Source organism: Thunnus albacares, chromosome 15, assembly GCF_914725855.1.
Source record: "Thunnus albacares chromosome 15, fThuAlb1.1, whole genome shotgun sequence".
In the NCBI taxonomy this organism is placed as follows: domain Eukaryota; kingdom Metazoa; phylum Chordata; class Actinopteri; order Scombriformes; family Scombridae; genus Thunnus; species Thunnus albacares.
This window is the reverse complement of record NC_058120.1, coordinates 30,648,921-30,675,698: the sequence shown is the minus strand read 5'-3', so window position 1 is coordinate 30,675,698 and position 26,778 is coordinate 30,648,921. Positions and strand designations below refer to the sequence as shown.

The following is a 26,778-nucleotide window of genomic DNA, read 5'->3' as shown; positions in this document are numbered from 1 at the left end:
AGGTCATATTTATACAGTAAAGCAAAATCAACCATGACGTGAATAAACCTAAAAACCTCTCGCTTCAGTCTTTTAGTAACCAAACGGAAATAAATGAGGCTCAGTTTCAGGATGTGCAGAGAAAAAACAACACAATACATAAATCTATGAAGGAAATGTTTTACAGGGCAGAATTAGTGTCTAAGCTTGAAGGACACCTCCTTTATCTTACTGTCAAACCAAGTCGAGTCCATTTATTTATAGAGCACATTTAAAAACAACAGTTACAGACAGATTCACATCATGGGCTCATTTGATTGATGGTTACAGTCAAACGAAAACTCAGGATCAACAAAAACAGCACAGTCACAAATAAAATCAGGTAAAATTACAACACAGACAGTGTTACACAAACAAGAAATAAATACAAACCAGTAAAAGCCAGAATGCAGTCAGACATGACGTCATGAAGAAGAGGCTAAAGAGAAGAGACTTCTTATAAAACCATTGACAACATTACTGGAACAGAAATACTGTTGAAATAAAGAACATACAGCTTCAGATGGTACAGAATGTGATGAGAGATCATCAGGCTCAGCTCTCATCACCAGCTGATATTCTTCAGTCCTTATTGGAAAATTAAAATGTAACTCATGTTGTGCAAGTTGAGCAGCTGAACCGCCAAAACAATGATCCTCTCAAACCAACTCTTTAAAAAGACAGATCTGTTGTTGTATGAAACGTCATCCTTGTTATAAATATAACATGTGTATGATATATACAGCATATAATCAGTATATAATATGTCATAACAATGAGGGTTAAAATTGTGACTCGAAGCCTTCAGTGAACAAACACTGAGAAGTGACTTTACAGCAGCAGGAAAACTTCACGGTGTTTTCACACCAAACGCGAGAAAACAAAGTCAAAGTGCATCTATTTGCACCAGGAAACAATTACGTGACACGAATGATGCGAAAACACAAAATTAGCAAGACGAACATGCGAAATTTGAGTCATTCACGTATTCACGTATTCACACGCGTTGAAAATATTCAACTGAGCAAAAAAACTGCACGTATCGCAGAGCTGGAGAGTCTGCACCACACCGGACCACCACACCGGACCACCACACCACACCGGACCACCACACCGGACCAACACACCGGACCACCACACCACACCGGACCACCACACCGGACCAACACACCGGACCACCACACCGGACCACCACACCGGACCAACACACCACACCGGACCACCACACCGGACCACCACACCGGACCAACACACCACACCGGACCACCACACCGGACCAACACACCGGACCACCACACCGGACCACCACACCGGACCAACACACCACACCGGACCACCACACCGGACCAACACACCACACCGGACCAACACACCGGACCAACACACCGGACCACCACACCGGACCAACACACCACACCGGACCACCACACCGGACCAACACACCACACCGGACCAACACACCGGACCACCACACCGGACCATCACACCGGACCACCACACTGGACCAACACACCACACCGGACCACCACACCAGACCACCACACCGGACCAACACACCACACCGGACCAACACACCACACCGGATCACCACACCGGACCAACACACCGGACCACCACACCGGACCAACACACCGGACCAACACACCACACCGGACCACCACACCGGACCAACACACCGGACCAACACACCGGACCACCACACCACACCGGACCAACACACCGGACCAACACACCGGACCAACACACCACACCGGACCAACACACCGGACCAACACACCGGACCAACACACCACACCGGACCACCACAACACACCGGACCAACACACCGGACCAACACACCGGACCAACACACCACACCGGACCAACACACCGGACCACCACACCACACCGGACCAACACACCACACCGGATCACCACACCGGACCAACACACCGGACCACCACACCGGACCACCACACCGGACCAACACACCACACCGGACCAACACACCGGATCAACACACCGGACCAACACACCGGACCACCACACCGGACCAACACACCACACCGGACCACCACACCGGACCACCACACCGGACCAACACACCACACCGGACCACCACACCGGACCAACACACCGGACCACCACACCGGACCACCACACCGGACCAACACACCGGTCTCTGCTCTAATCCAGAGCCGTTTACTGGCATGAAGAGTTAATTTTTTAAAGCTCTGGGATTAAAAATTGATTTATCTTCACTTTTGCTTCTCAACTTAATTCAGCAGATATCTACATATCTTAATATGTAGATATCTCTCTGTGTGTATCTGCTGTATTTATACCTTTACATCATGTTATTATGAGTGCTGATGGAGCAGCTGCCATGTTAGCACTTCTGATCTGAACTCCATTCAGAAAAGAAGCATTTTAACAGTTGTTTGCTTGTCGTCTTGCTGACAAAAGATAAATTCAGACTTTTTACAAATTGGCATTATGATGTAGTTATTTCATCCCTTCCATTCGTTTATTGCAAATAAATCAGAGCAAAATCTGAGTTTATTTTGGGTTCATCCCACTTTAAGGTCTGTGGTTGTTGTCTGGGAAGTGCAGTAAATGTTTGGGGGGAGTTTTGTGTGAGGGGTTAATGCAGTTTATCAGCAAAACTAACAGAGAAGAGTAAATAATGTGTCTCTGAGTGTTTACAGATAAGTGTAGGTGTGACTTGTCAGCAGGAGGACTGAGCTTCAGTAACATCACTGTGCTGAATGTTAAACCTAAACTCAGTCAAACTCCAAGTGACACAAGGTGAAAATTCACTTCGGGTTCGGTGTGAACACACCGTTACAAACCTACCAACGAGATCATTTAACTGTTTTGTGGAAAAACTATATCAGACATGAATTATTATTCAAAATGGAGTACTTTATATACAAGTTAAACTATGTCTGAAAGAGTCTCTCTCTCTGTCACACACACACACACACACACACACACACACACATACATACACACAAGTTTGCTTAAGTCACTTTTGGGGTATTTACATAGACTTGCATTCATTTCCTGGAGACTTACCTTAATCCTAACCATAATCACCGACCCAACAGTCAGCCTTTTACCAATTGGAGACACAGCTTTTGTCCCCAATTGGACAAACGATCCCCAGTTAACTGGTCTTCAGTCTGGTTTGTGTCCCTGAAAGTGACTTAAGTCACAATCACACACACACACACACACACACACACACACACACACACACACACCACACACACGCACTGAGCCGCTGATCGATCACCGTCAGTCTGTTTGATCAGCTTCAGTCCAGCTGGTTCTGGTTGGTTCTGGTTCCGGGTTGGTTGTTCCGGAACTTTTGTGACTCGGTGTGAAGCTTGAATCCCGGGTTAACAGTTAGCTTAGCTTCGGTTAGCTGCAGGTCACGGGTCATTCCCGGAACAGAGTCTGCTGTCCGGAACACACAGTTAGCTTCCGTTAGCTTAGCTCCGCGGCTGCTAGCAGGTAGTTAGCAGTTAGCAGTTAGCCTCGGCATGCCGGCGATGCTGGACAGAAACCCGGAGGTCCCGGGGAAACGGAGGGGCAGAGCTCCAGCGGGCGGCGGCGGCGGCGGCGGCACCGGCCCTGGACCAGCAGCTCACCCCGGCGGGAAGAGCCTGTCCGGTAATGGAACCAGCACAAACAGCTGCTGGGAAGAAGGAAGTTCAGGCTCAAGCAGCGACGAGGAACATGGTGGGTAGCCTCGGACACTGAAGTACTACTGTGTACCGTGTACACTCCGAGTACTCTGAGTACTGGTACTAAGTACTGTTTTGTGTGTGTGTGTGTGCACGTGTGCAGGTGGAGGTGGGATGCGGGTCGGACCGCAGTATCAAGCCGTGGTTCCGGACTTTGACCCGGGTAAGAAACTACACACGAAGTGGTAGCCTCGAGCAACCCAAGCTAACTTCACGATAGTGAAACATACCCGGTCCCAGACTGTTCCCAGACCCGGTCCCAGACCCCAGTAAGGCTGTAGGTTAATAACAGTAGAACGGACTCTGGTTCTGTGACTGTAGGTTAATAACAGTAGAACGGACTCTGGTTCTAAGACTGTAGGTTAATAACAGTAGAACGGACTCTGGTTCTGTGACTGTAGGTTAATAACAGTAGAACGGACTCTGGTTCTGTGACTGTAGGTTAATAACAGTAGAACGGATTCTGGTTCTAAGACTGTAGGTTAATAACAGTAGAACGGACTCTGGTTCTGTGACTGTAGGTTAATAACAGTAGAACGGACTCTGGTTCTGTGACTGTAGGTTAATAACAGTAGAACGGACTCTGGTTCTAAGACTGTAGGTTAATAACAGTAGAACGGACTCTGGTTCTAAGACTGTAGGTTAATAACAGTAGAACGGACTCTGGTTCTAAGACTGTAGGTTAATAACAGTAGAACGGACTCTGGTTCTAAGACTGTAGGTTAATAACAGTAGAACGGACTCTGGTTCTGTGACTGTAGGTTAATAACAGTAGAACGGACTCTGGTTCTAAGACTGTAGGTTAATAACAGTAGAACGGACTCTGGTTCTAAGACTGTAGGTTAATAACAGTAGAACGGACTCTGGTTCTGTGACTGTAGGTTAATAACAGTAGAACGGATTCTGGTTCTGTGACTGTAGGTTAATAACAGTAGAACGGACTCTGGTTCTGTGACTGTAGGTTAATAACAGTAGAACGGACTCTGGTTCTAAGACTGTAGGTTAATAACAGTAGAACGGACTCTGGTTCTGTGACTGTAGGTTAATAACAGTAGAACGGACTCTGGTTCTAAGACTGTAGGTTAATAACAGTAGAACGGACTCTGGTTCTGTGACTGTAGGTTAATAACAGTAGAACGGACTCTGGTTCTGTGACTGTAGGTTAATAACAGTAGAACAGACTGGTTCTAAAACTGTAGGTTAATAACAGTAGAACGGATTCTGGTTCTGTGACTGTAGGTTAATAACAGTAGAACGGACTCTGGTTCTGTGACTGTAGGTTAATAACAGTAGAACGGACTCTGGTTCTGTGACTGTAGGTTAATAACAGTAGAACGGACTCTGGTTCTGTGACTGTAGGTTAATAACAGTAGAACGGATTCTGGTTCTGTGACTGTAGGTTAATAACAGTAGAACAGACTCTAGTTCTAAGACTGTAGGTTAATAACAGTAGAACGGATTCTGGTTCTGTGACTGTAGGTTAATAACAGTAGAACGGACTCTGGTTCTAAGACTGTAGGTTAATAACAGTAGAACGGATTCTGGTTCTGTGACTGTAGGTTAATAACAGTAGAACGGACTCTGGTTCTGTGACTGTAGGTTAATAACAGTAGAACGGACTCTGGTTCTGTGACTGTAGGTTAATAACAGTAGAACGGATTCTGGTTCTGTGACTGTAGGTTAATAACAGTAGAACAGACTCTGGTTCTAAGACTGTAGGTTAATAACAGTAGAACGGATTCTGGTTCTGTGACTGTAGGTTAATAACAGTAGAACAGACTCTAGTTCTAAGACTGTAGGTTAATAACAGTAGAACGGACTCTGGTTCTGTGACTGTAGGTTAATAACAGTAGAACGGACTGTAGTTCTAAGACTGTAGGTTAATAACAGTAGAACGGATTCTGGTTCTGTGACTGTAGGTTAATAACAGTAGAACAGACTCTAGTTCTAAGACTGTAGGTTAATAACAGTAGAACGGACTCTGGTTCTAAGACTGTAGGTTAATAACAGTAGAACGGACTCTGGTTCTAAGACTGTAGGTTAATAACAGTAGAACGGACTCTGGTTCTAAGACTGTAGGTTAATAACAGTAGAACGGATTCTGGTTCTAAGACTGTAGGTTAATAACAGTAGAACGGATTCTGGTTCTGTGACTGTAGGTTAATAACAGTAGAACGGATTCTGGTTCTGTGACTGTAGGTTAATAACAGTAGAACGGACTCTGGTTCTAAGACTGTAGGTTAATAACAGTAGAACGGATTCTGGTTCTGTGACTGTAGGTTAATAACAGTAGAACGGACTCTGGTTCTAAGACTGTAGGTTAATAACAGTAGAACAGATTCTGGTTCTAAGACTGTAGGTTAATAACAGTAGAACGGATTCTGGTTCTGTGACTGTAGGTTAATAACAGTAGAACGGATTCTGGTTCTGTGACTGTAGGTTAATAACAGTAGAACGGACTGTAGTTCTAAGACTGTAGGTTAATAACAGTAGAACGGACTGTAGTTCTAAGACTGTAGGTTAATAACAGTAGAACGGACTCTGGTTCTGTGACTGTAGGTTAATAACAGTAGAACGGATTCTGGTTCTGTGACTGTAGGTTAATAACAGTAGAACGGACTCTGGTTCTGTGACTGTAGGTTAATAACAGTAGAACAGACTCTAGTTCTAAGACTGTAGGTTAATAACAGTAGAACGGATTCTGGTTCTAAGACTGTAGGTTAATAACAGTAGAACGGACTCTGGTTCTGTGACTGTAGGTTAATAACAGTAGAACGGACTCTGGTTCTGTGACTGTAGGTTAATAACAGTAGAACGGACTCTGGTTCTGTGACTGTAGGTTAATAACAGTAGAACGGACTCTGGTTCTAAGACTGTAGGTTAATAACAGTGGAACGGACTCTGGTTCTAAGACTGTAGGTTAATAACAGTAGAACGGACTCTGGTTCTGTGACTGTAGGTTAATAACAGTAGAACGGACTCTGGTTCTGTGACTGTAGGTTAATAACAGTAGAACGGACTCTGGTTCTGTGACTGTAGGTTAATAACAGTAGAACGGACTCTGGTTCTAAGACTGTAGGTTAATAACAGTAGAACGGACTCTGGTTCTGTGACTGTAGGTTAATAACAGTAGAACGGACTCTGGTTCTGTGACTGTAGGTTAATAACAGTAGAACGGACTCTGGTTCTGTGACTGTAGGTTAATAACAGTAGAACGGACTCTGGTTCTAAGACTGTAGGTTAATAACAGTAGAACGGACTCTGGTTCTGTGACTGTAGGTTAATAACAGTAGAACGGACTCTGGTTCTAAGACTGTAGGTTAATAACAGTAGAACGGACTCTGGTTCTGTGACTGTAGGTTAATAACAGTAGAACGGACTCTGGTTCTAAGACTGTAGGTTAATAACAGTAGAACGGACTCTGGTTCTGTGACTGTAGGTTAATAACAGTAGAACGGACTCTGGTTCTAAGACTGTAGGTTAATAACAGTAGAACGGATTCTGGTTCTAAGACTGTAGGTTAATAACAGTAGAACGGACTCTGGTTCTGTGACTGTAGGTTAATAACAGTAGAACGGACTCTAGTTCTAAGACTGTAGGTTAATAACAGTAGAACGGACTCTGGTTCTAAGACTGTAGGTTAATAACAGTAGAACGGATTCTGGTTCTAAGACTGTAGGTTAATAACAGTAGAACGGACTCTGGTTCTGTGACTGTAGGTTAATAACAGTAGAACGGACTCTGGTTCTGTGACTGTAGGTTAATAACAGTAGAACGGACTCTGGTTCTAAGACTGAAGGTTAATAACAGTAGAACGGATTCTGGTTCTAAGACTGTAGGTTAATAACAGTAGAACGGACTCTGGTTCTGTGACTGTAGGTTAATAACAGTAGAACGGACTCTAGTTCTAAGACTGTAGGTTAATAACAGTAGAACGGACTCTGGTTCTAAGACTGTAGGTTAATAACAGTAGAACGGACTCTGGTTCTAAGACTGTAGGTTAATAACAGTAGAACGGATTCTGGTTCTGTGACTGTAGGTTAATAACAGTAGAACGGACTCTGGTTCTAAGACTGAAGGTTAATAACAGTAGAACGGATTCTGGTTCTAAGACTGTAGGTTAATAACAGTAGAACGGACTCTGGTTCTGTGACTGTAGGTTAATAACAGTAGAACGGACTCTAGTTCTAAGACTGTAGGTTAATAACAGTAGAACGGACTCTGGTTCTAAGACTGTAGGTTAATAACAGTAGAACGGACTCTGGTTCTAAGACTGTAGGTTAATAACAGTAGAACGGATTCTGGTTCTGTGACTGTAGGTTAATAACAGTAGAACGGATTCTGGTTCTGTGACTGTAGGTTAATAACAGTAGAACGGACTCTGGTTCTGTGACTGTAGGTTAATAACAGTAGAACGGACTCTGGTTCTAAGACTGTAGGTTAATAACAGTAGAACGGACTCTGGTTCTGTGACTGTAGGTTAATAACAGTAGAACGGATTCTGGTTCTAAGACTGTAGGTTAATAACAGTAGAACGGACTCTGGTTCTAAGACTGTAGGTTAATAACAGTAGAACGGACTCTAGTTCTAAGACTGTAGGTTAATAACAGTAGAACGGACTCTGGTTCTGTGACTGTAGGTTAATAACAGTAGAACGGAATCTAGTTCTGTGACTGTAGGTTAATAACAGTAGAACGGACTCTGGTTCTGTGACTGTAGGTTAATAACAGTAGAATGGACTCTGGTTCTAAGACTGTAGGTTAATAACAGTAGAACGGATTCTGGTTCTAAGACTGTAGGTTAATAACAGTAGAACGGACTCTGGTTCTGTGACTGTAGGTTAATAACAGTAGAACGGACTCTGGTTCTGTGACTGTAGGTTAATAACAGTAGAACGGACTCTGGTTCTAAGACTGTAGGTTAATAACAGTAGAACGGATTCTGGTTCTGTGACTGTAGGTTAATAACAGTAGAACGGACTCTGGTTGTAAGACTGTAGGTTAATAACAGTAGAACGGACTCTGGTTCTAAGACTGTAGGTTAATAACAGTAGAAAGGACTCTGGTTCTAAGACTGTAGGTTAATAACAGTAGAACGGACTCTAGTTCTAAGACTGTAGGTTAATAACAGTAGAACGGACTCTGGTTCTGTGACTGTAGGTTAATAACAGTAGAACGGAATCTAGTTCTGTGACTGTAGGTTAATAACAGTAGAACGGACTCTGGTTCTGTGACTGTAGGTTAATAACAGTAGAATGGACTCTGGTTCTAAGACTGTAGGTTAATAACAGTAGAACGGATTCTGGTTCTAAGACTGTAGGTTAATAACAGTAGAACGGACTCTGGTTCTGTGACTGTAGGTTAATAACAGTAGAACGGACTCTGGTTCTGTGACTGTAGGTTAATAACAGTAGAACGGACTCTGGTTCTAAGACTGTAGGTTAATAACAGTAGAACGGATTCTGGTTCTGTGACTGTAGGTTAATAACAGTAGAACGGACTCTGGTTGTAAGACTGTAGGTTAATAACAGTAGAACGGACTCTGGTTCTAAGACTGTAGGTTAATAACAGTAGAAAGGACTCTGGTTCTAAGACTGTAGGTTAATAACAGTAGAACGGACTCTGGTTCTAAGACTGTAGGTTAATAACAGTAGAACGGACTCTGGTTCTAAGACTGTAGGTTAATAACAGTAGAAAGGACTCTGGTTCTAAGACTGTAGGTTAATAACAGTAGAACGGATTCTGGTTCTGTGACTGTAGGTTAATAACAGTAGAACGGACTCTAGTTCTAAGACTGTAGGTTAATAACAGTAGAACGGACTCTGGTTCTGTGACTGTAGGTTAATAACAGTAGAACGGACTCTGGTTCTGTGACTGTAGGTTAATAACAGTAGAATGGACTCTGGTTCAAAGACTGTAGGTTAATAACAGTAGAACGGATTCTGGTTCTAAGACTGTAGGTTAATAACAGTAGAACGGACTCTAGTTCTAAGACTGTAGGTTAATAACAGTAGAACGGACTCTGGTTCTGTGACTGTAGGTTAATAACAGTAGAACGGAATCTAGTTCTGTGACTGTAGGTTAATAACAGTAGAACGGACTCTGGTTCTGTGACTGTAGGTTAATAACAGTAGAATGGACTCTGGTTCTAAGACTGTAGGTTAATAACAGTAGAACGGATTCTGGTTCTAAGACTGTAGGTTAATAACAGTAGAACGGACTCTGGTTCTGTGACTGTAGGTTAATAACAGTAGAACGGACTCTGGTTCTGTGACTGTAGGTTAATAACAGTAGAACGGACTCTGGTTCTAAGACTGTAGGTTAATAACAGTAGAACGGATTCTGGTTCTGTGACTGTAGGTTAATAACAGTAGAACGGATTCTGGTTCTGTGACTGTAGGTTAATAACAGTAGAACGGACTCTGGTTCTGTGACTGTAGGTTAATAACAGTAGAACGGACTCTGGTTCTGTGACTGTAGGTTAATAACAGTAGAACGGACTCTGGTTGTAAGACTGTAGGTTAATAACAGTAGAACGGACTCTGGTTCTAAGACTGTAGGTTAATAACAGTAGAAAGGACTCTGGTTCTAAGACTGTAGGTTAATAACAGTAGAACGGACTCTGGTTCTGTGACTGTAGGTTAATAACAGTAGAACGGACTCTGGTTGTAAGACTGTAGGTTAATAACAGTAGAACGGACTCTGGTTCTAAGACTGTAGGTTAATAACAGTAGAAAGGACTCTGGTTCTAAGACTGTAGGTTAATAACAGTAGAACGGACTCTGGTTCTAAGACTGTAGGTTAATAACAGTAGAACGGACTCTGGTTCTAAGACTGTAGGTTAATAACAGTAGAAAGGACTCTGGTTCTAAGACTGTAGGTTAATAACAGTAGAACGGATTCTGGTTCTGTGACTGTAGGTTAATAACAGTAGAACGGACTCTAGTTCTAAGACTGTAGGTTAATAACAGTAGAACGGACTCTGGTTCTGTGACTGTAGGTTAATAACAGTAGAACGGACTCTGGTTCTGTGACTGTAGGTTAATAACAGTAGAATGGACTCTGGTTCTAAGACTGTAGGTTAATAACAGTAGAACGGATTCTGGTTCTAAGACTGTAGGTTAATAACAGTAGAACGGACTCTAGTTCTAAGACTGTAGGTTAATAACAGTAGAACGGACTCTGGTTCTGTGACTGTAGGTTAATAACAGTAGAACGGAATCTAGTTCTGTGACTGTAGGTTAATAACAGTAGAACGGACTCTGGTTCTGTGACTGTAGGTTAATAACAGTAGAATGGACTCTGGTTCTAAGACTGTAGGTTAATAACAGTAGAACGGATTCTGGTTCTAAGACTGTAGGTTAATAACAGTAGAACGGACTCTGGTTCTGTGACTGTAGGTTAATAACAGTAGAACGGACTCTGGTTCTGTGACTGTAGGTTAATAACAGTAGAACGGACTCTGGTTCTAAGACTGTAGGTTAATAACAGTAGAACGGATTCTGGTTCTGTGACTGTAGGTTAATAACAGTAGAACGGACTCTGGTTGTAAGACTGTAGGTTAATAACAGTAGAACGGACTCTGGTTCTAAGACTGTAGGTTAATAACAGTAGAAAGGACTCTGGTTCTAAGACTGTAGGTTAATAACAGTAGAACGGACTCTGGTTCTAAGACTGTAGGTTAATAACAGTAGAACGGACTCTGGTTCTAAGACTGTAGGTTAATAACAGTAGAAAGGACTCTGGTTCTAAGACTGTAGGTTAATAACAGTAGAACGGATTCTGGTTCTGTGACTGTAGGTTAATAACAGTAGAACGGACTCTAGTTCTAAGACTGTAGGTTAATAACAGTAGAACGGACTCTGGTTCTGTGACTGTAGGTTAATAACAGTAGAACGGACTCTGGTTCTGTGACTGTAGGTTAATAACAGTAGAATGGACTCTGGTTCAAAGACTGTAGGTTAATAACAGTAGAACGGATTCTGGTTCTAAGACTGTAGGTTAATAACAGTAGAACGGACTCTAGTTCTAAGACTGTAGGTTAATAACAGTAGAACGGACTCTGGTTCTGTGACTGTAGGTTAATAACAGTAGAACGGAATCTAGTTCTGTGACTGTAGGTTAATAACAGTAGAACGGACTCTGGTTCTGTGACTGTAGGTTAATAACAGTAGAATGGACTCTGGTTCTAAGACTGTAGGTTAATAACAGTAGAACGGATTCTGGTTCTAAGACTGTAGGTTAATAACAGTAGAACGGACTCTGGTTCTGTGACTGTAGGTTAATAACAGTAGAACGGACTCTGGTTCTGTGACTGTAGGTTAATAACAGTAGAACGGACTCTGGTTCTAAGACTGTAGGTTAATAACAGTAGAACGGATTCTGGTTCTGTGACTGTAGGTTAATAACAGTAGAACGGATTCTGGTTCTGTGACTGTAGGTTAATAACAGTAGAACGGACTCTGGTTCTGTGACTGTAGGTTAATAACAGTAGAACGGACTCTGGTTCTGTGACTGTAGGTTAATAACAGTAGAACGGACTCTGGTTGTAAGACTGTAGGTTAATAACAGTAGAACGGACTCTGGTTCTAAGACTGTAGGTTAATAACAGTAGAAAGGACTCTGGTTCTAAGACTGTAGGTTAATAACAGTAGAACGGACTCTGGTTCTGTGACTGTAGGTTAATAACAGTAGAACGGACTCTGGTTGTAAGACTGTAGGTTAATAACAGTAGAACGGACTCTGGTTCTAAGACTGTAGGTTAATAACAGTAGAAAGGACTCTGGTTCTAAGACTGTAGGTTAATAACAGTAGAACGGACTCTGGTTCTAAGACTGTAGGTTAATAACAGTAGAACGGACTCTGGTTCTAAGACTGTAGGTTAATAACAGTAGAAAGGACTCTGGTTCTAAGACTGTAGGTTAATAACAGTAGAACGGATTCTGGTTCTGTGACTGTAGGTTAATAACAGTAGAACGGACTCTAGTTCTAAGACTGTAGGTTAATAACAGTAGAACGGACTCTGGTTCTGTGACTGTAGGTTAATAACAGTAGAACGGACTCTGGTTCTGTGACTGTAGGTTAATAACAGTAGAATGGACTCTGGTTCTAAGACTGTAGGTTAATAACAGTAGAACGGATTCTGGTTCTAAGACTGTAGGTTAATTACAGTAGAACGGACTCTGGTTCTAAGACTGTAGGTTAATAACAGTAGAACGAACTCTGGTTCTGTGACTGTAGGTTAATAACAGTAGAACGGATTCTGGTTCTGTGACTGTAGGTTAATAACAGTAGAACGGATTCTGGTTCTAAGACTGTAGGTTAATAACAGTAGAACGGATTCTGGTTCTGTGACTGTAGGTTAATAACAGTAGAACGGACTCTGGTTCTAAGACTGTAGGTTAATAACAGTAGAACGGATTCTGGTTCTAAGACTGTAGGTTAATGACAGTAGAACGGATTCTGGTTCTAAGACTGTAGGTTAATAACAGTAGAACGGACTCTGGTTCTAAGACTGTAGGTTAATAACAGTAGAACGGACTCTGGTTCTGTGACTGTAGGTTAATAACAGTAGAACGGATTCTGGTTCTGTGACTGTAGGTTAATAACAGTAGAACGGACTCTGGTTCTAAGACTGTAGGTTAATAACAGTAGAACGGATTCTGGTTCTAAGACTGTAGGTTAATAACAGTAGAACGGATTCTGGTTCTAAGACTGTAGGTTAATAACAGTAGAACGGATTCTGGTTCTGTGACTGTAGGTTAATAACAGTAGAACGGACTCTGGTTCTGTGACTGTAGGTTAATAACAGTAGAACAGACTCTGGTTCTGTGACTGTAGGTTAATAACAGTAGAACGGACTCTGGTTCTGTGACTGTAGGTTAATAACAGTAGAACGGACTCTGGTTCTAAGACTGTAGGTTAATAACAGTAGAACGGACTCTGGTTCTAAGACTGTAGGTTAATAACAGTAGAACGGACTCTGGTACTGTGACTGTAGGTTAATAACAGTAGAACGGACTCTGGTTCTGTGACTGTAGGTTAATAACAGTAGAACGGACTCTGGTTCTAAGACTGTAGGTTAATAACAGTAGAACGGATTCTGGTTCTAAGACTGTAGGTTAATAACAGTAGAACGGATTCTGGTTCTGTGACTGTAGGTTAATAACAGTAGAACGGACTCTGGTTCTAAGACTGTAGGTTAATAACAGTAGAACGAACTCTGGTTCTGTGACTGTAGGTTAATAACAGTAGAACGGATTCTGGTTCTGTGACTGTAGGTTAATAACAGTAGAACGGATTCTGGTTCTAAGACTGTAGGTTAATAACAGTAGAACGGATTCTGGTTCTAAGACTGTAGGTTAATTACAGTAGAACGGACTCTGGTTCTAAGACTGTAGGTTAATAACAGTAGAACGAACTCTGGTTCTGTGACTGTAGGTTAATAACAGTAGAACGGATTCTGGTTCTGTGACTGTAGGTTAATAACAGTAGAACGGATTCTGGTTCTAAGACTGTAGGTTAATAACAGTAGAACGGATTCTGGTTCTGTGACTGTAGGTTAATAACAGTAGAACGGACTCTGGTTCTAAGACTGTAGGTTAATAACAGTAGAACGGATTCTGGTTCTAAGACTGTAGGTTAATAACAGTAGAACGGATTCTGGTTCTAAGACTGTAGGTTAATAACAGTAGAACGGACTCTGGTTCTAAGACTGTAGGTTAATAACAGTAGAACGGACTCTGGTTCTGTGACTGTAGGTTAATAACAGTAGAACGGATTCTGGTTCTGTGACTGTAGGTTAATAACAGTAGAACGGATTCTGGTTCTGTGACTGTAGGTTAATAACAGTAGAACAGATTCTGGTTCTGTGACTGTAGGTTAATAACAGTAGAACGGACTCTGGTTCTGTGACTGTAGGTTAATAACAGTAGAACGGACTCTGGTTGTAAGACTGTAGGTTAATAACAGTAGAACGGATTCTGGTTCTAAGACTGTAGGTTAATAACAGTAGAACGGATTCTGGTTCTAAGACTGTAGGTTAATAACAGTAGAACGGACTCTGGTTCTAAGACTGTAGGTTAATAACAGTAGAACGGACTCTGGTTCTAAGACTGTAGGTTAATAACAGTAGAACGGATTCTGGTTCTGTGACTGTAGGTTAATAACAGTAGAACAGACTCTGGTTCTGTGACTGTAGGTTAATAACAGTAGAACGGACTCTGGTTCTGTGACTGTAGGTTAATAACAGTAGAACGGACTCTGGTTCTAAGACTGTAGGTTAATAACAGTAGAACGGACTCTAGTTCTAAGACTGTAGGTTAATAACAGTAGAACGGACTCTGGTACTGTGACTGTAGGTTAATAACAGTAGAACGGACTCTGGTTCTGTGACTGTAGGTTAATAACAGTAGAACGGACTCTGGTTCTAAGACTGTAGGTTAATAACAGTAGAACGGATTCTGGTTCTAAGACTGTAGGTTAATAACAGTAGAACGGATTCTGGTTCTGTGACTGTAGGTTAATAACAGTAGAACGGACTCTGGTTCTAAGACTGTAGGTTAATAACAGTAGAACGAACTCTGGTTCTGTGACTGTAGGTTAATAACAGTAGAACGGATTCTGGTTCTGTGACTGTAGGTTAATAACAGTAGAACGGATTCTGGTTCTAAGACTGTAGGTTAATAACAGTAGAACGGATTCTGGTTCTGTGACTGTAGGTTAATAACAGTAGAACGGACTCTGGTTCTAAGACTGTAGGTTAATAACAGTAGAACGGATTCTGGTTCTAAGACTGTAGGTTAATAACAGTAGAACGGACTCTGGTTCTAAGACTGTAGGTTAATAACAGTAGAACGGACTCTGGTTCTGTGACTGTAGGTTAATAACAGTAGAACGGATTCTGGTTCTGTGACTGTAGGTTAATAACAGTAGAACGGACTCTGGTTCTGTGACTGTAGGTTAATAACAGTAGAACGAACTCTGGTTCTGTGACTGTAGGTTAATAACAGTAGAACGGATTCTGGTTCTGTGACTGTAGGTTAATAACAGTAGAACGGACTCTGGTTCTAAGACTGTAGGTTAATAACAGTAGAACGGACTCTGGTTCTGTGACTGTAGGTTAATAACAGTAGAACGGATTCTGGTTCTGTGACTGTAGGTTAATAACAGTAGAACGGACTCTGGTTCTGTGACTGTAGGTTAATAACAGTAGAACGGATTCTGGTTCTGTGACTGTAGGTTAATAACAGTAGAACGGACTCTGGTTCTAAGACTGTAGGTTAATAACAGTAGAACGGATTCTGGTTCTAAGACTGTAGGTTAATAACAGTAGAACAGATTCTGGTTCTGTGACTGTAGGTTAATAACAGTAGAACGGACTCTGGTACTGTGACTGTAGGTTAATAACAGTAGAACGGACTCTGGTTCTAAGACTGTAGGTTAATAACAGTAGAACGGACTCTGGTTCTAAGACTGTAGGTTAATAACAGTAGAACGGATTCTGGTTCTAAGACTGTAGGTTAATAACAGTAGAACGGACTCTGGTTCTAAGACTGTAGGTTAATAACAGTAGAACGGATTCTGGTTCTAAGACTGTAGGTTAATAACAGTAGAACGGATTCTGGTTCTAAGACTGTAGGTTAATAACAGTAGAACGGATTCTGGTTCTGTGACTGTAGGTTAATAACAGTAGAACGGACTCTGGTTCTGTGACTGTAGGTTAATAACAGTAGAACGGACTCTGGTTCTGTGACTGTAGGTTAATAACAGTAGAACGGACTCTGGTTCTAAGACTGTAGGTTAATAACAGTAGAACGAACTCTGGTTCTGTGACTGTAGGTTAATAACAGTAGAACGGATTCTGGTTCTGTGACTGTAGGTTAATAACAGTAGAACGGATTCTGGTTCTAAGACTGTAGGTTAATAACAGTAGAACGGATTCTGGTTCTGTGACTGTAGGTTAATAACAGTAGAACGGACTCTGGTTCTAAGACTGTAGGTTAATAACAGTAGAACGGATTCTGGTTCTAAGACTGTAGGTTAATAACAGTAGAACGGACTCTGGTTCTAAGACTGTAGGTTAATAACAGTAGAACGGACTCTGGTTCTAAGACTGTAGGTTAATAACAGTAGAACGGATTCTGGTTCTGTGACTGTAGGTTAATAACAGTAGAACGGATTCTGGTTCTGTGACTGTAGGTTAATAACAGTAGAACGGACTCTGGTTCTAAGACTGTAGGTTAATAACAGTAGAACGGATTCTGGTTCTAAGACTGTAGGTTAATAACAGTAGAACAGATTCTGGTTCTGTGACTGTAGGTTAATAACAGTAGAACGGACTCTGGTTCTGTGACTGTAGGTTAATAACAGTAGAACGGACTCTGGTTCTAAGACTGTAGGTTAATAACAGTAGAACGGACTCTGGTTCTAAGACTGTAGGTTAATAACAGTAGAACGGATTCTGGTTCTGTGACTGTAGGTTAATAACAGTAGAACGGATTCTGGTTCTGTGACTGTAGGTTAATAACAGTAGAACGGATTCTGGTTCTGTGACTGTAGGTTAATAACAGTAGAACGGACTCTAGTTCTAAGACTGTAGGTTAATAACAGTAGAACGGACTCTGGTTCTAAGACTGTAGGTTAATAACAGTAGAACATACTCTGGTTCTGTGACTGTAGGTTAATAACAGTAGAACGGACTCTGGTTCTGTGACTGTAGGTTAATAACAGTAGAACATACTCTGGTTCTGTGACTGTAGATTAATAACAGTAGAACGGATTCTGGTTCTGTGACTGTAGGTTAATAACAGTGTGCTACAATTACACAGTTACTGTGTGTTTCTGTGTACAAATGTGTTACTGTGTTTAAATGTGCTACTGTGTGTTATCAGACGTGGCCCAGGCAGCTCAGCTCCGAGAGAACCTCGGCATGTTGGTGTGGATCCCCAGCAGCTGTCTGAACCAGACTCAGTGTAAGAAAATTAATATACTGATATCAACCTTATAATGTTATATCAACTTCATATCAACATGAAGAGGACGTTTGTTTCAATGTCATGAATAGTGTAAATACCTGATAAATTTAACATCTCATAACAATTTAATAACAGTAGTAGTTTTTAACAGTTTTAGGTGTTTTTTCTATTCCAGTGGACGAGTACATCGCCATCGCTAAAGAGAAACATGGTTACAACATGGAGCAGGTCAGTCAGACCGCTGTCAGTGATAATGTTAACGACTGTCAGTGATAATGTTACTGACAGTGTAATGGTTCTTCAGGCTCTCGGCATGCTTTTCTGGCACAAACACAACATTGAGAAATCTCTGGCTGACCTGCCAAACTTCACTCCCTTCCCTGACGAGTGGACGGTGGAGGACAGAGTCCTGTTCGAACAGGCCTTCAGCTTCCACGGAAAGAGCTTCCACCGCATCCAGCAGATGGTCTGTTCCCAGTCTCACCAGTGTTTCCACCTTTTTTGAAACCAGTACAGAGTTTATGTACTGCCGTTTAATCCAGAAGACTCACATGATCATTAATCCTGTCTGTGTTTGTAGTTACCTGATAAATCAATGGCCAGTCTGGTTCGGTTTTATTACTCCTGGAAGAAAAGTCGCAGTAAAACCAGTCTGATGGACCGACAGACCCGCAAACACAAAAGAGAGAGAGATGACAGGTGAGCTTCAACCTCCACAGGTATCACCACATCACAGGTAACACCACATCACAGGTAACACCACATCACAGGTAACACCACATCACAGGTAACACCACATCACAGGTAACACCACATCACAGGTATCACCACATCACAGGTAACACCACATCACAGGTAACACCACACCACAGGTATCACCACATCACAGGTATCACCACACCACAGGTATCACCACACCACAGGTATCACCACACCACAGGTAACACCACATCACAGGTATCACCACACCACAGGTAACACCACATCACAGGTATCACCACACCACAGGTAACACCACACCACAGGTAACACCACATCACAGGTAACACCACACCACCGGTATCACCACACCACAGGTAACACCACATCACAGGTAACACCACACCACAGGTAACACCACACCACAGGTAACACCACATCACAGGTATCACCACACCACAGGTATCACCACATCACAGGTAACACCACATCACAGGTAACACCACACCACAGGTATCACCACATCACAGGTATCACCACACCACAGGTATCACCACACCACAGGTATCACCACACCACAGGTAACACCACATCACAGGTATCACCACACCACAGGTAACACCACACCACAGGTAACACCACATCACAGGTAACACCACACCACAGGTAACACCACACCACAGGTAACACCACATCACAGGTATCACCACACCACAGGTATCACCACATCACAGGTAACACCACATCACAGGTAACACCACACCACAGGTATCACCACATCACAGGTATCACCACACCACCGGTATCACCACACCACAGGTAACACCACATCACAGGTAACACCACACCACAGGTAACACCACACCACAGGTAACACCACATCACAGGTATCACCACACCACAGGTATCACCACATCACAGGTAACACCACATCACAGGTAACACCACACCACAGGTATCACCACATCACAGGTATCACCACACCACAGGTATCACCACACCACAGGTAACACCACATCACAGGTATCACCACACCACAGGTAACACCACACCACAGGTAACACCACATCACAGGTAACACCACACCACAGGTAACACCACACCACAGGTAACACCACATCACAGGTATCACCACACCACAGGTATCACCACATCACAGGTAACACCACATCACAGGTAACACCACACCACAGGTATCACCACATCACAGGTATCACCACACCACAGGTATCACCACACCACAGGTATCACCACACCACAGGTAACACCACACCACAGGTATCACCACACCACAGGTATCACCACACCACAGGTAACACCACACCACAGGTAACACCACACCACAGGTAACACCACATCACAGGTATCACCACACCACAGGTATCACCACATCACAGGTAACACCACATCACAGGTAACACCACACCACAGGTATCACCACATCACAGGTATCACCACACCACAGGTATCACCACACCACAGGTATCACCACACCACAGGTATCACCACATCACAGGTATCACCACATCACAGGTAACACCACATCACAGGTATCACCACATCACAGGTAACACCACATCACAGGTATCACCACATCACAGGTATCACCACATCACAGGTATCACCACATCACAGGTAACACCACATCACAGGTATCACCACACCACAGGTATCACCACACCACAGGTAACACCACATCACAGGTATCACCACACCACAGGTATCACCACACCACAGGTATCACCACATCACAGGTAACACCACATCACAGGTAACACCACATCACAGGCAATACCACACCACAGGTATCACCACACCACCGGTAATAAACTATGGCTTTAAAATATAAATATAAATAAATATAGTTTCTTCTAACCTTTTTCTTTGTCAACTTTTATTTATAAGGCATATTCAATTATTTTAGTTTATTGAAGTGTCACAGTTAAGGAAGGCTGTGTTAAGTTGAGTTAAATTCTTTTTTTGTGTTGTTTTTACATAAGTTTACATTTTGGCCACCAAAAATGTACTTTTGCCACCAAATTTAGGGACTTGGCCTGTAGATTCAATGCTTCATATATTAGCATCTATCCCTGCAATAGGTGTATGTAATATAAACTGTATAATTTAAACTGTGTTGCAGTGATGATGAGGTGGAGGACAGTAATGGAAATCCTCCCAGTGACTCTGAGTTCAACCCAACTAAAGACGACAAGAAGGAGGTAAACTACTGTTTACTGACTATCTACAGTTTGTTTACTGTTTACTGACTGTTTACTGACTGTTCACTGTTTATTGACTGTTTAGTATTTACTGACTGTTTACTGACTGTTCACTGTTTATTGACTGTTTAGTATTTACTGATTGTTTACTGACTGGTGTTTCAGGTTAGCTCTGGATCAGAGAGGTCAGAGGTCAAACCAGCTATTGGACTGAAGGTAAGAACCGTGGATACAGTGTTGGAGGCGGAGCTCTATTCACTCTTGTGAAAGTTGCTCAGTGGCCCATGAAGCCAAAAGAGCAACTTCCTGCTGTAAAGAAATCGCCCGGATGCATGCATACTGAGCATGCTCAGTAGAAACCTCCGCTGGCTGAGCTGGCTACCTTTAGTTTAGCCCTTTGATAACTTGAGTGGGGATAAAAAGATTTAATCATAGGGCTCCTCTAGAATTTCCAAATGTTATTGAACTGAATGGATCAAATTCTGAGTCATTTCTCAGGTTGTGGTGTTCAAAAAATGTATCTACCGTTTTACAGCTGCTCTTTTTTTGTGCTGGAAAAATGCCTTTTTGGCCCCTGTCAAACCCATAAGTTGTAATTACACAGTTTTGCCACAATGTCAAACTGGCTTCACAGCCCGATGCTCTTCCTGGGAGCTTGGTAAGAACACCTCTACCTCTCTGTCTCTCAGTCAGGAGGGAAGGCGTCTCAGCGGGTGAAGAAACGTCCTCCAAGAGGAATGTTCCTGAATCAGCAGGACGTTGTCTCGCTGTCCTCCAGTTCTGCTCAGGGACTCATCCGCCAGCTGGACGTTCAGCTGGTCTCCATCAAGAGACAGGTCTGTCTACCTGTCTGTCTGTAATGGTGTGTGTGTATTTGTCCCGAAACCATCACGGTACAGACATTATGGTTCGGCGCATGCAGTCGTATGAAGAATATGCTTTGTGACCCAAACAGTTATTGTCAAATAGTTAATAATCCACTTACTTAAACGTGCAGAACAATAATTGTAAAGTGTAAGTTCCACCTTGAATGTTTTGGTAGCGCACGACTTAGATGTAGCATGCTCATGGATGTAAGCTAGCTAGCTTTGCCAAAGTAGCCTGGTTAACTTGGTTACCCTGTAGTGTCGCTGCCGTCAGAATGACTAAGGAGGGGACACATAGCACTGAAAGAGTGCAACATTACTATTAAAATATGCTCCGTTCTCCATAGTGAAACATGGAGTGTAAAGTCATTAATACCAAACCGTGAACTTTGTGTACCATTACACACCCACTGTCAGCTGGTCTCCATCAAGAGACAAGTCTGTCTACCTGTGTCTGCTCACTTGTCTGTCTCTCTGTTTCAGATTCAGACCATCAAACAGTCGAACAGCACTCTGAAGGAGAAGCTCAGCTCAGGAGTTGAGGAGTTCAGGCAACCAGAGGTAACCATGGCAACACAGCAACACACTCCAACTGGTTGTCTGTTGATGTTGCTGGTTGTAGTTGCTAATCTTTGTGTTGTCATGTTGCTGTTTTGTTTATTACAGGTGAATCAGAAGTTTAACAGTCGTTGGACCACCGAGGAGCAACTGCTGGCTGTACAAGGTAATCGCCGACTGTCCCCCTGAAACCACCTGTAACCACCTGATTGTCTCCCTGTAACTAGGGTTGGGAATCGAGAACTGGTTCCACATTAGAACTGGTTCCATAATTCTAATTCCAAAGGAATCATCGAGAAATTTTCATTTCAATTCTGCTTTTTGGTTCCTAAACGCGCTACATGTCTTCTGTCTGCCAGGATCTGTCTCCGTTATCCATCAACGCAACAGCATGTCGATTTTTTTACATACGAGCATGCATGGCTAACATCACAACAGTACTGGGTGAAAGATCGCCTGCGGTAAACGCTCTTAAGTGTGGAACATCAAATCTGACCAAACATTTAAGGCAGCATGGCGTTGGTCTCCTAGCCTGAGTGTGTCATCAGCCAGCGTTAGCACCTAGCCAGCACCTCCACTAGAGCCAGGGATACCAAGCTGTGACACAACATATATATATTAAAAGTTATAAGTTACTGTTTTCCTGTTGTCATTAAGCTGTCACTTTGCTTTTTCAACTTTTTCTTCTTGCTCAGCAACGTAAAAGAACTCATCAGCTGCATTCAGACTGAAAACATTGCTGCATGTGTAAAACAATACAAGGGTGAGACAATGAAATATGATCCAGCAGTCCGGTTGGAGTAACAGATTATTGCGTTTAAAGGTTGAGCAGAAAACACTGCACAGTAGTATTCACAGACTGGATTTTACAGCTCTGGAAAGTTATGCTGCAACCCCGTTCACTGGTGTGCATGTGACATGTCTGTGTGCAGGTCCAAGAATTGGTCTTTACACTGACAAGACACTGAGGACTTAAAAAGACTTTGAATTTACTTCTTTTAATGAAACAATAAAAGTCAAAGTAAAGACTTTAAAGAATAAAGATAATTTTGTTATCTAAACATTTGACCTCTTTTTTTTACCATATTGGAATCGAAACTGGGAATCAATTAGCAGAAGCGGAAATCGGAATCAGAATTGATAAAATTCAAACAATACCCAACCCTACCTGTAACCACCTGACTGTCTACCCTTACCCAGGTGACAGACCTGGATTAATTAAACCTTAAATAACTTGATTAAAACCCTTCAGTCCGTGACCACTCCTAACCTTTTCCCTCTTGTCCAATGACGTGCAGCCATCAGAAAGTATGGACGGGACTTCCAGGCGATCTCCGATGTGATTGGTAACAAGTCTGTGGTGCAGGTGAAGAACTTCCTGGTGAACTACAGACGCAGGTTTAACCTGGACGAGGTCCTGCTGGAGTGGGAGGCGGAGCACGGTGTGGAGGGCGGAGCCACCGGGGACGATGACAAGATGGAGGTCGGTCCTGCCGAGGAGGAAGAGGAGACTGTTGTCAGGGAGACGAAGGAGGCTGTCGTCAGAGAGACGAAGGAGGTGAGGAAGGAGTTCTCATGTTACTATACTACAATACTACTGTGTTCTACTGTGTTCTACTGTGTTCTACTGAGTTCTACTTGTTCTCTCTCTGCAGGAGTCGTCCTCTCCGGCGGACTTGGACTCCCAGAAGCCTTTGCCCTCCTGAGGATCTCTGACTCCGCCCCTCTGTTTTTTATGATGTCATCATTTTTTAAAATTTTACTTCCTGGTTATCAATTAGAATGTTGGACTTTTATTGATCAATCAATTGATCAGGTATGTGTGATCTGATGAACTGTCATCACTGTTCTGGACCAATCAGGAAATAGAAATGACCTGTCAATCAAAGTGGGTGGGGCCTGTTTTATTGATATTTTATGTTTTTAAAGGTATAATATGCAGGATTTGTCAGTTGGTGTTTGTAAACACACAGCATTCAAAGTTGGCCCCTCCTCCCCCGAGTGAGCGAGAGGGGAGAGAGGGAAAGAGAGAGAAGGAGGGAGTGAGGGGGAGAGCGAGGAAGGGGGAAAGAGGGAGGGTTTGAAAGCACAAATAAACACGGCCACACCTCCGCACAGCCCTGCAGGAAGCATGCAGAGCTTCATCTTGTCCGCTGTGGTCTCTCTGCTCTGCGTGTGTGTAGCTCAGCCGCCCTCGGTCAGCAGACACACAGACCCGCTGCTCTTCATACATCCCCGACACAGAGAAAGAGAGCAAAGCGGAGCAGAGGAGAGACACAGAAAAAGCTATGTAAGCTGGTCGCTACGCTACGAGTCCCGACCTCACACCCTGTGCTGTTATCGGCTGGGGGTGACACACCCACTGCCCAAAGGTTGAAGCCAAGAAACGCCCCAAACACAACAATGTAATAAGAAAATACAGGCAGAGGGCAGAGTCTCTGCAGATACATACAGACACACTTCTAGTGGGTCATAAGTGATGACTGAGAGGGATCACTGTTGTATGAGTCTCTACATTGTTTTTTAGGAAAATCCTGCGCAGTATACCTTTAAACAGTTTTTGTTGATTTAATCTTTTTTTCTTGTATGTGTGTGTGGCTGTATGGCGGGGTAGGGGGGTTGGGGGTCATCTTGGATGATGTCACTCAGTTAGGGGGTGTGTCCTAACCTGATGATGTCATCCAGTTTAGGTGAGAAGTGAAAATAAACCAAAGTTCATCAATAAATGAGTGTTTCTTCACATTCTTTTCTCTGAAACATTAAACATAATATATATATATATATATATATATATATATATATGTATATAATATTTTTCTCTGTCGACATCAACATGTTTTATACTGACAGGAAGTAACATCACACTGACTGTGACATCACTATGGACACATCCTGAGGTTTCATCTCTTTATTTCCTGTCAGCTGTTTAATAAAAACTTCAAGAAGAAAGTTTAAAGATTTAATTATTTATTTTTGTTTCTTAACAGCACCTCCTCCATTTCCTTTGTACATTGCATTGTGGGAGAAGAACAGATTGTTTGATTAAACTTTATTTAATCTTTAAAACTAAACCTGCTGTTACCTATCCAGTCTCTTAGCCATGAACTGTAGTTGGGTGGCCACTGGCGTGACACTAGCCCACTTAGCCTGGCTCAAAGCTGGTAACAAGTTTTACAAAGAGTCCGGACCAACTCTGCGGTGGAGAATGGGGCGCTGTATTCCAGCACTGCAGCATATTGGCATACAGCTATTTTCTGTGGCTGGAGCTAAAAAACACACACACAATTCCAACTGCCAGTGTTTTTGCACTATGTCGCACACACAGATTACCCACAAAGCCACCTCCTTAAAGGAGCAGGCTTGGCTTGCACCACTACCCCCACTCTGGGTGATGATCAGTTACATACATTGGCAAGGGAAAACAAACATTTTACAAAGGAACATTTCCCACAACAACACATTTCCCACAGTCCTTGAATAGGTCCTCCCCCAATGGAAGGCAACAGAAAGCAGAGGGGGTAATGTCCACAAAATGTCTCTTAAGTGCCTACTGCATGTCCTTCTCGCAGAAATGTAACACTATATTCACACTCTCACAACTGAATAAAGGGGCAGTCTTCTCAATAGAGACATGTAATCCTAACATATTTGTTCCCTACTAGGATAAAGACAAACCACATCTTCCTGAGGCAAGGCAAACAAAAATATGTAAAATAGGACATTAACTCTCAACATAGGACTTTACGGGAGAAAGAAAAAAGATTAGACACCTGTAAACATAGTAAACCACCTGCTTTAACTTACTCATAGGAGTTCTCAACAGTGGGTCACATGTCAAGGGTGCTAAAATAATGAAGTGCAGCCACAGTGTGTATATTACAAAGTATTAGCATGTCACATTTACACCCAGACAAGGCCTATGCATTTTCAGTGTGCTCTCAAATATGAACAGTGCTTAATGTATCTCACTACTTAGTGCAACTTACAAAAATACAGTTCTGGAGCTCTTTTCTTACAAAATTAACACTCTGGAATACTTGTTTTTTTTGTTTTTTTTTAAACAAGGGAGCTCCGGGTAGACTACCATTACTCCCAGTGAGACTGGGGCACATTCTTGCCCTCTCCCAGGACAATGATCTCACCACTAGCTAACTCAGATAAAGTCTCTCCAGTTCTTAGCAATGCTCAGTGACTACCCAGTCACCAAGCTTGTTCGAAGCCCTGTGGACCATCCAGGGTCTCTGAAGTGGAGTGAAGGTAGGAGGGAGACACTGGACATGTCCCCCACCAGGAGGGCCTCCACGGCAGTAACCACAGTCTCTGGTGGAGTGTCCTGCAGGTTGAGGGGACTGATGTCTGGGTCATTGGAGCTTCTGTCTGATGCTGGAGGGAGGACCTCCATTGGTGCCCACTTGTCAAGGCTTTGGAAGACCCAGCTGTTGTCCAGTGGAGTCCTGGAATGGTAAGGCTTGAGTTTGTCATGATGGACCACCTTGACCTTTGCCCTCTGGCTCCTCTGGATATGGTAGACCAAGTCATCCAGCTGGCCCACGATGAAATAGGGGCCCTCATAAGAAGGCAAGAATTTCTGTACCTTGATTTTCACTCTCTTGGTGCCCTTAATCAGGTACCATACTGCAACTCCTACTAGGTAATGGACTTGGTGAATGTTTTTGTCATACTGTCGTTTTGGGATGCTCAGCAGACCTCCC

General features: G+C 42.9%; 1 protein-coding gene across 1 annotated transcript; it reads left to right on the top strand.

The window, feature by feature from the left end:
• The first annotated feature begins 2,988 nt into the window (after positions 1–2,988).
• rcor1 (REST corepressor 1) lies at positions 2,989–24,047 on the top strand. The gene is made up of 13 exons (XM_044375656.1): positions 2,989–3,744; positions 3,853–3,912; positions 17,641–17,721; positions 17,900–17,952; positions 18,029–18,190; positions 18,305–18,423; positions 20,564–20,642; positions 20,808–20,858; positions 21,332–21,478; positions 21,992–22,069; positions 22,175–22,232; positions 23,365–23,624; positions 23,722–24,047. The coding sequence occupies exons 1-13, from the start codon at positions 3,546–3,548 to the stop codon at positions 23,770–23,772; spliced, it is 1,398 nt and encodes a 465-aa protein (XP_044231591.1). The 5' UTR covers positions 2,989–3,545; the 3' UTR covers positions 23,773–24,047.
• The last annotated feature ends 2,731 nt before the right edge of the window (positions 24,048–26,778 follow it).

Excerpts from the sequence above, each read along its gene's own strand:
- rcor1 (XM_044375656.1), top strand. The coding sequence starts at position 3,546 with ATGCCGGCGATGCTGGACAGAAACCCGGAGGTCCCGGGGAAACGGAGG. Across the intron at positions 20,859-21,331 it reads AACCAGCTATTGGACTGAAG|TCAGGAGGGAAGGCGTCTCA; the intron begins GTAAGAACCGTG and ends TCTGTCTCTCAG. Across the intron at positions 22,070-22,174 it reads AGGAGTTCAGGCAACCAGAG|GTGAATCAGAAGTTTAACAG; the intron begins GTAACCATGGCA and ends TGTTTATTACAG.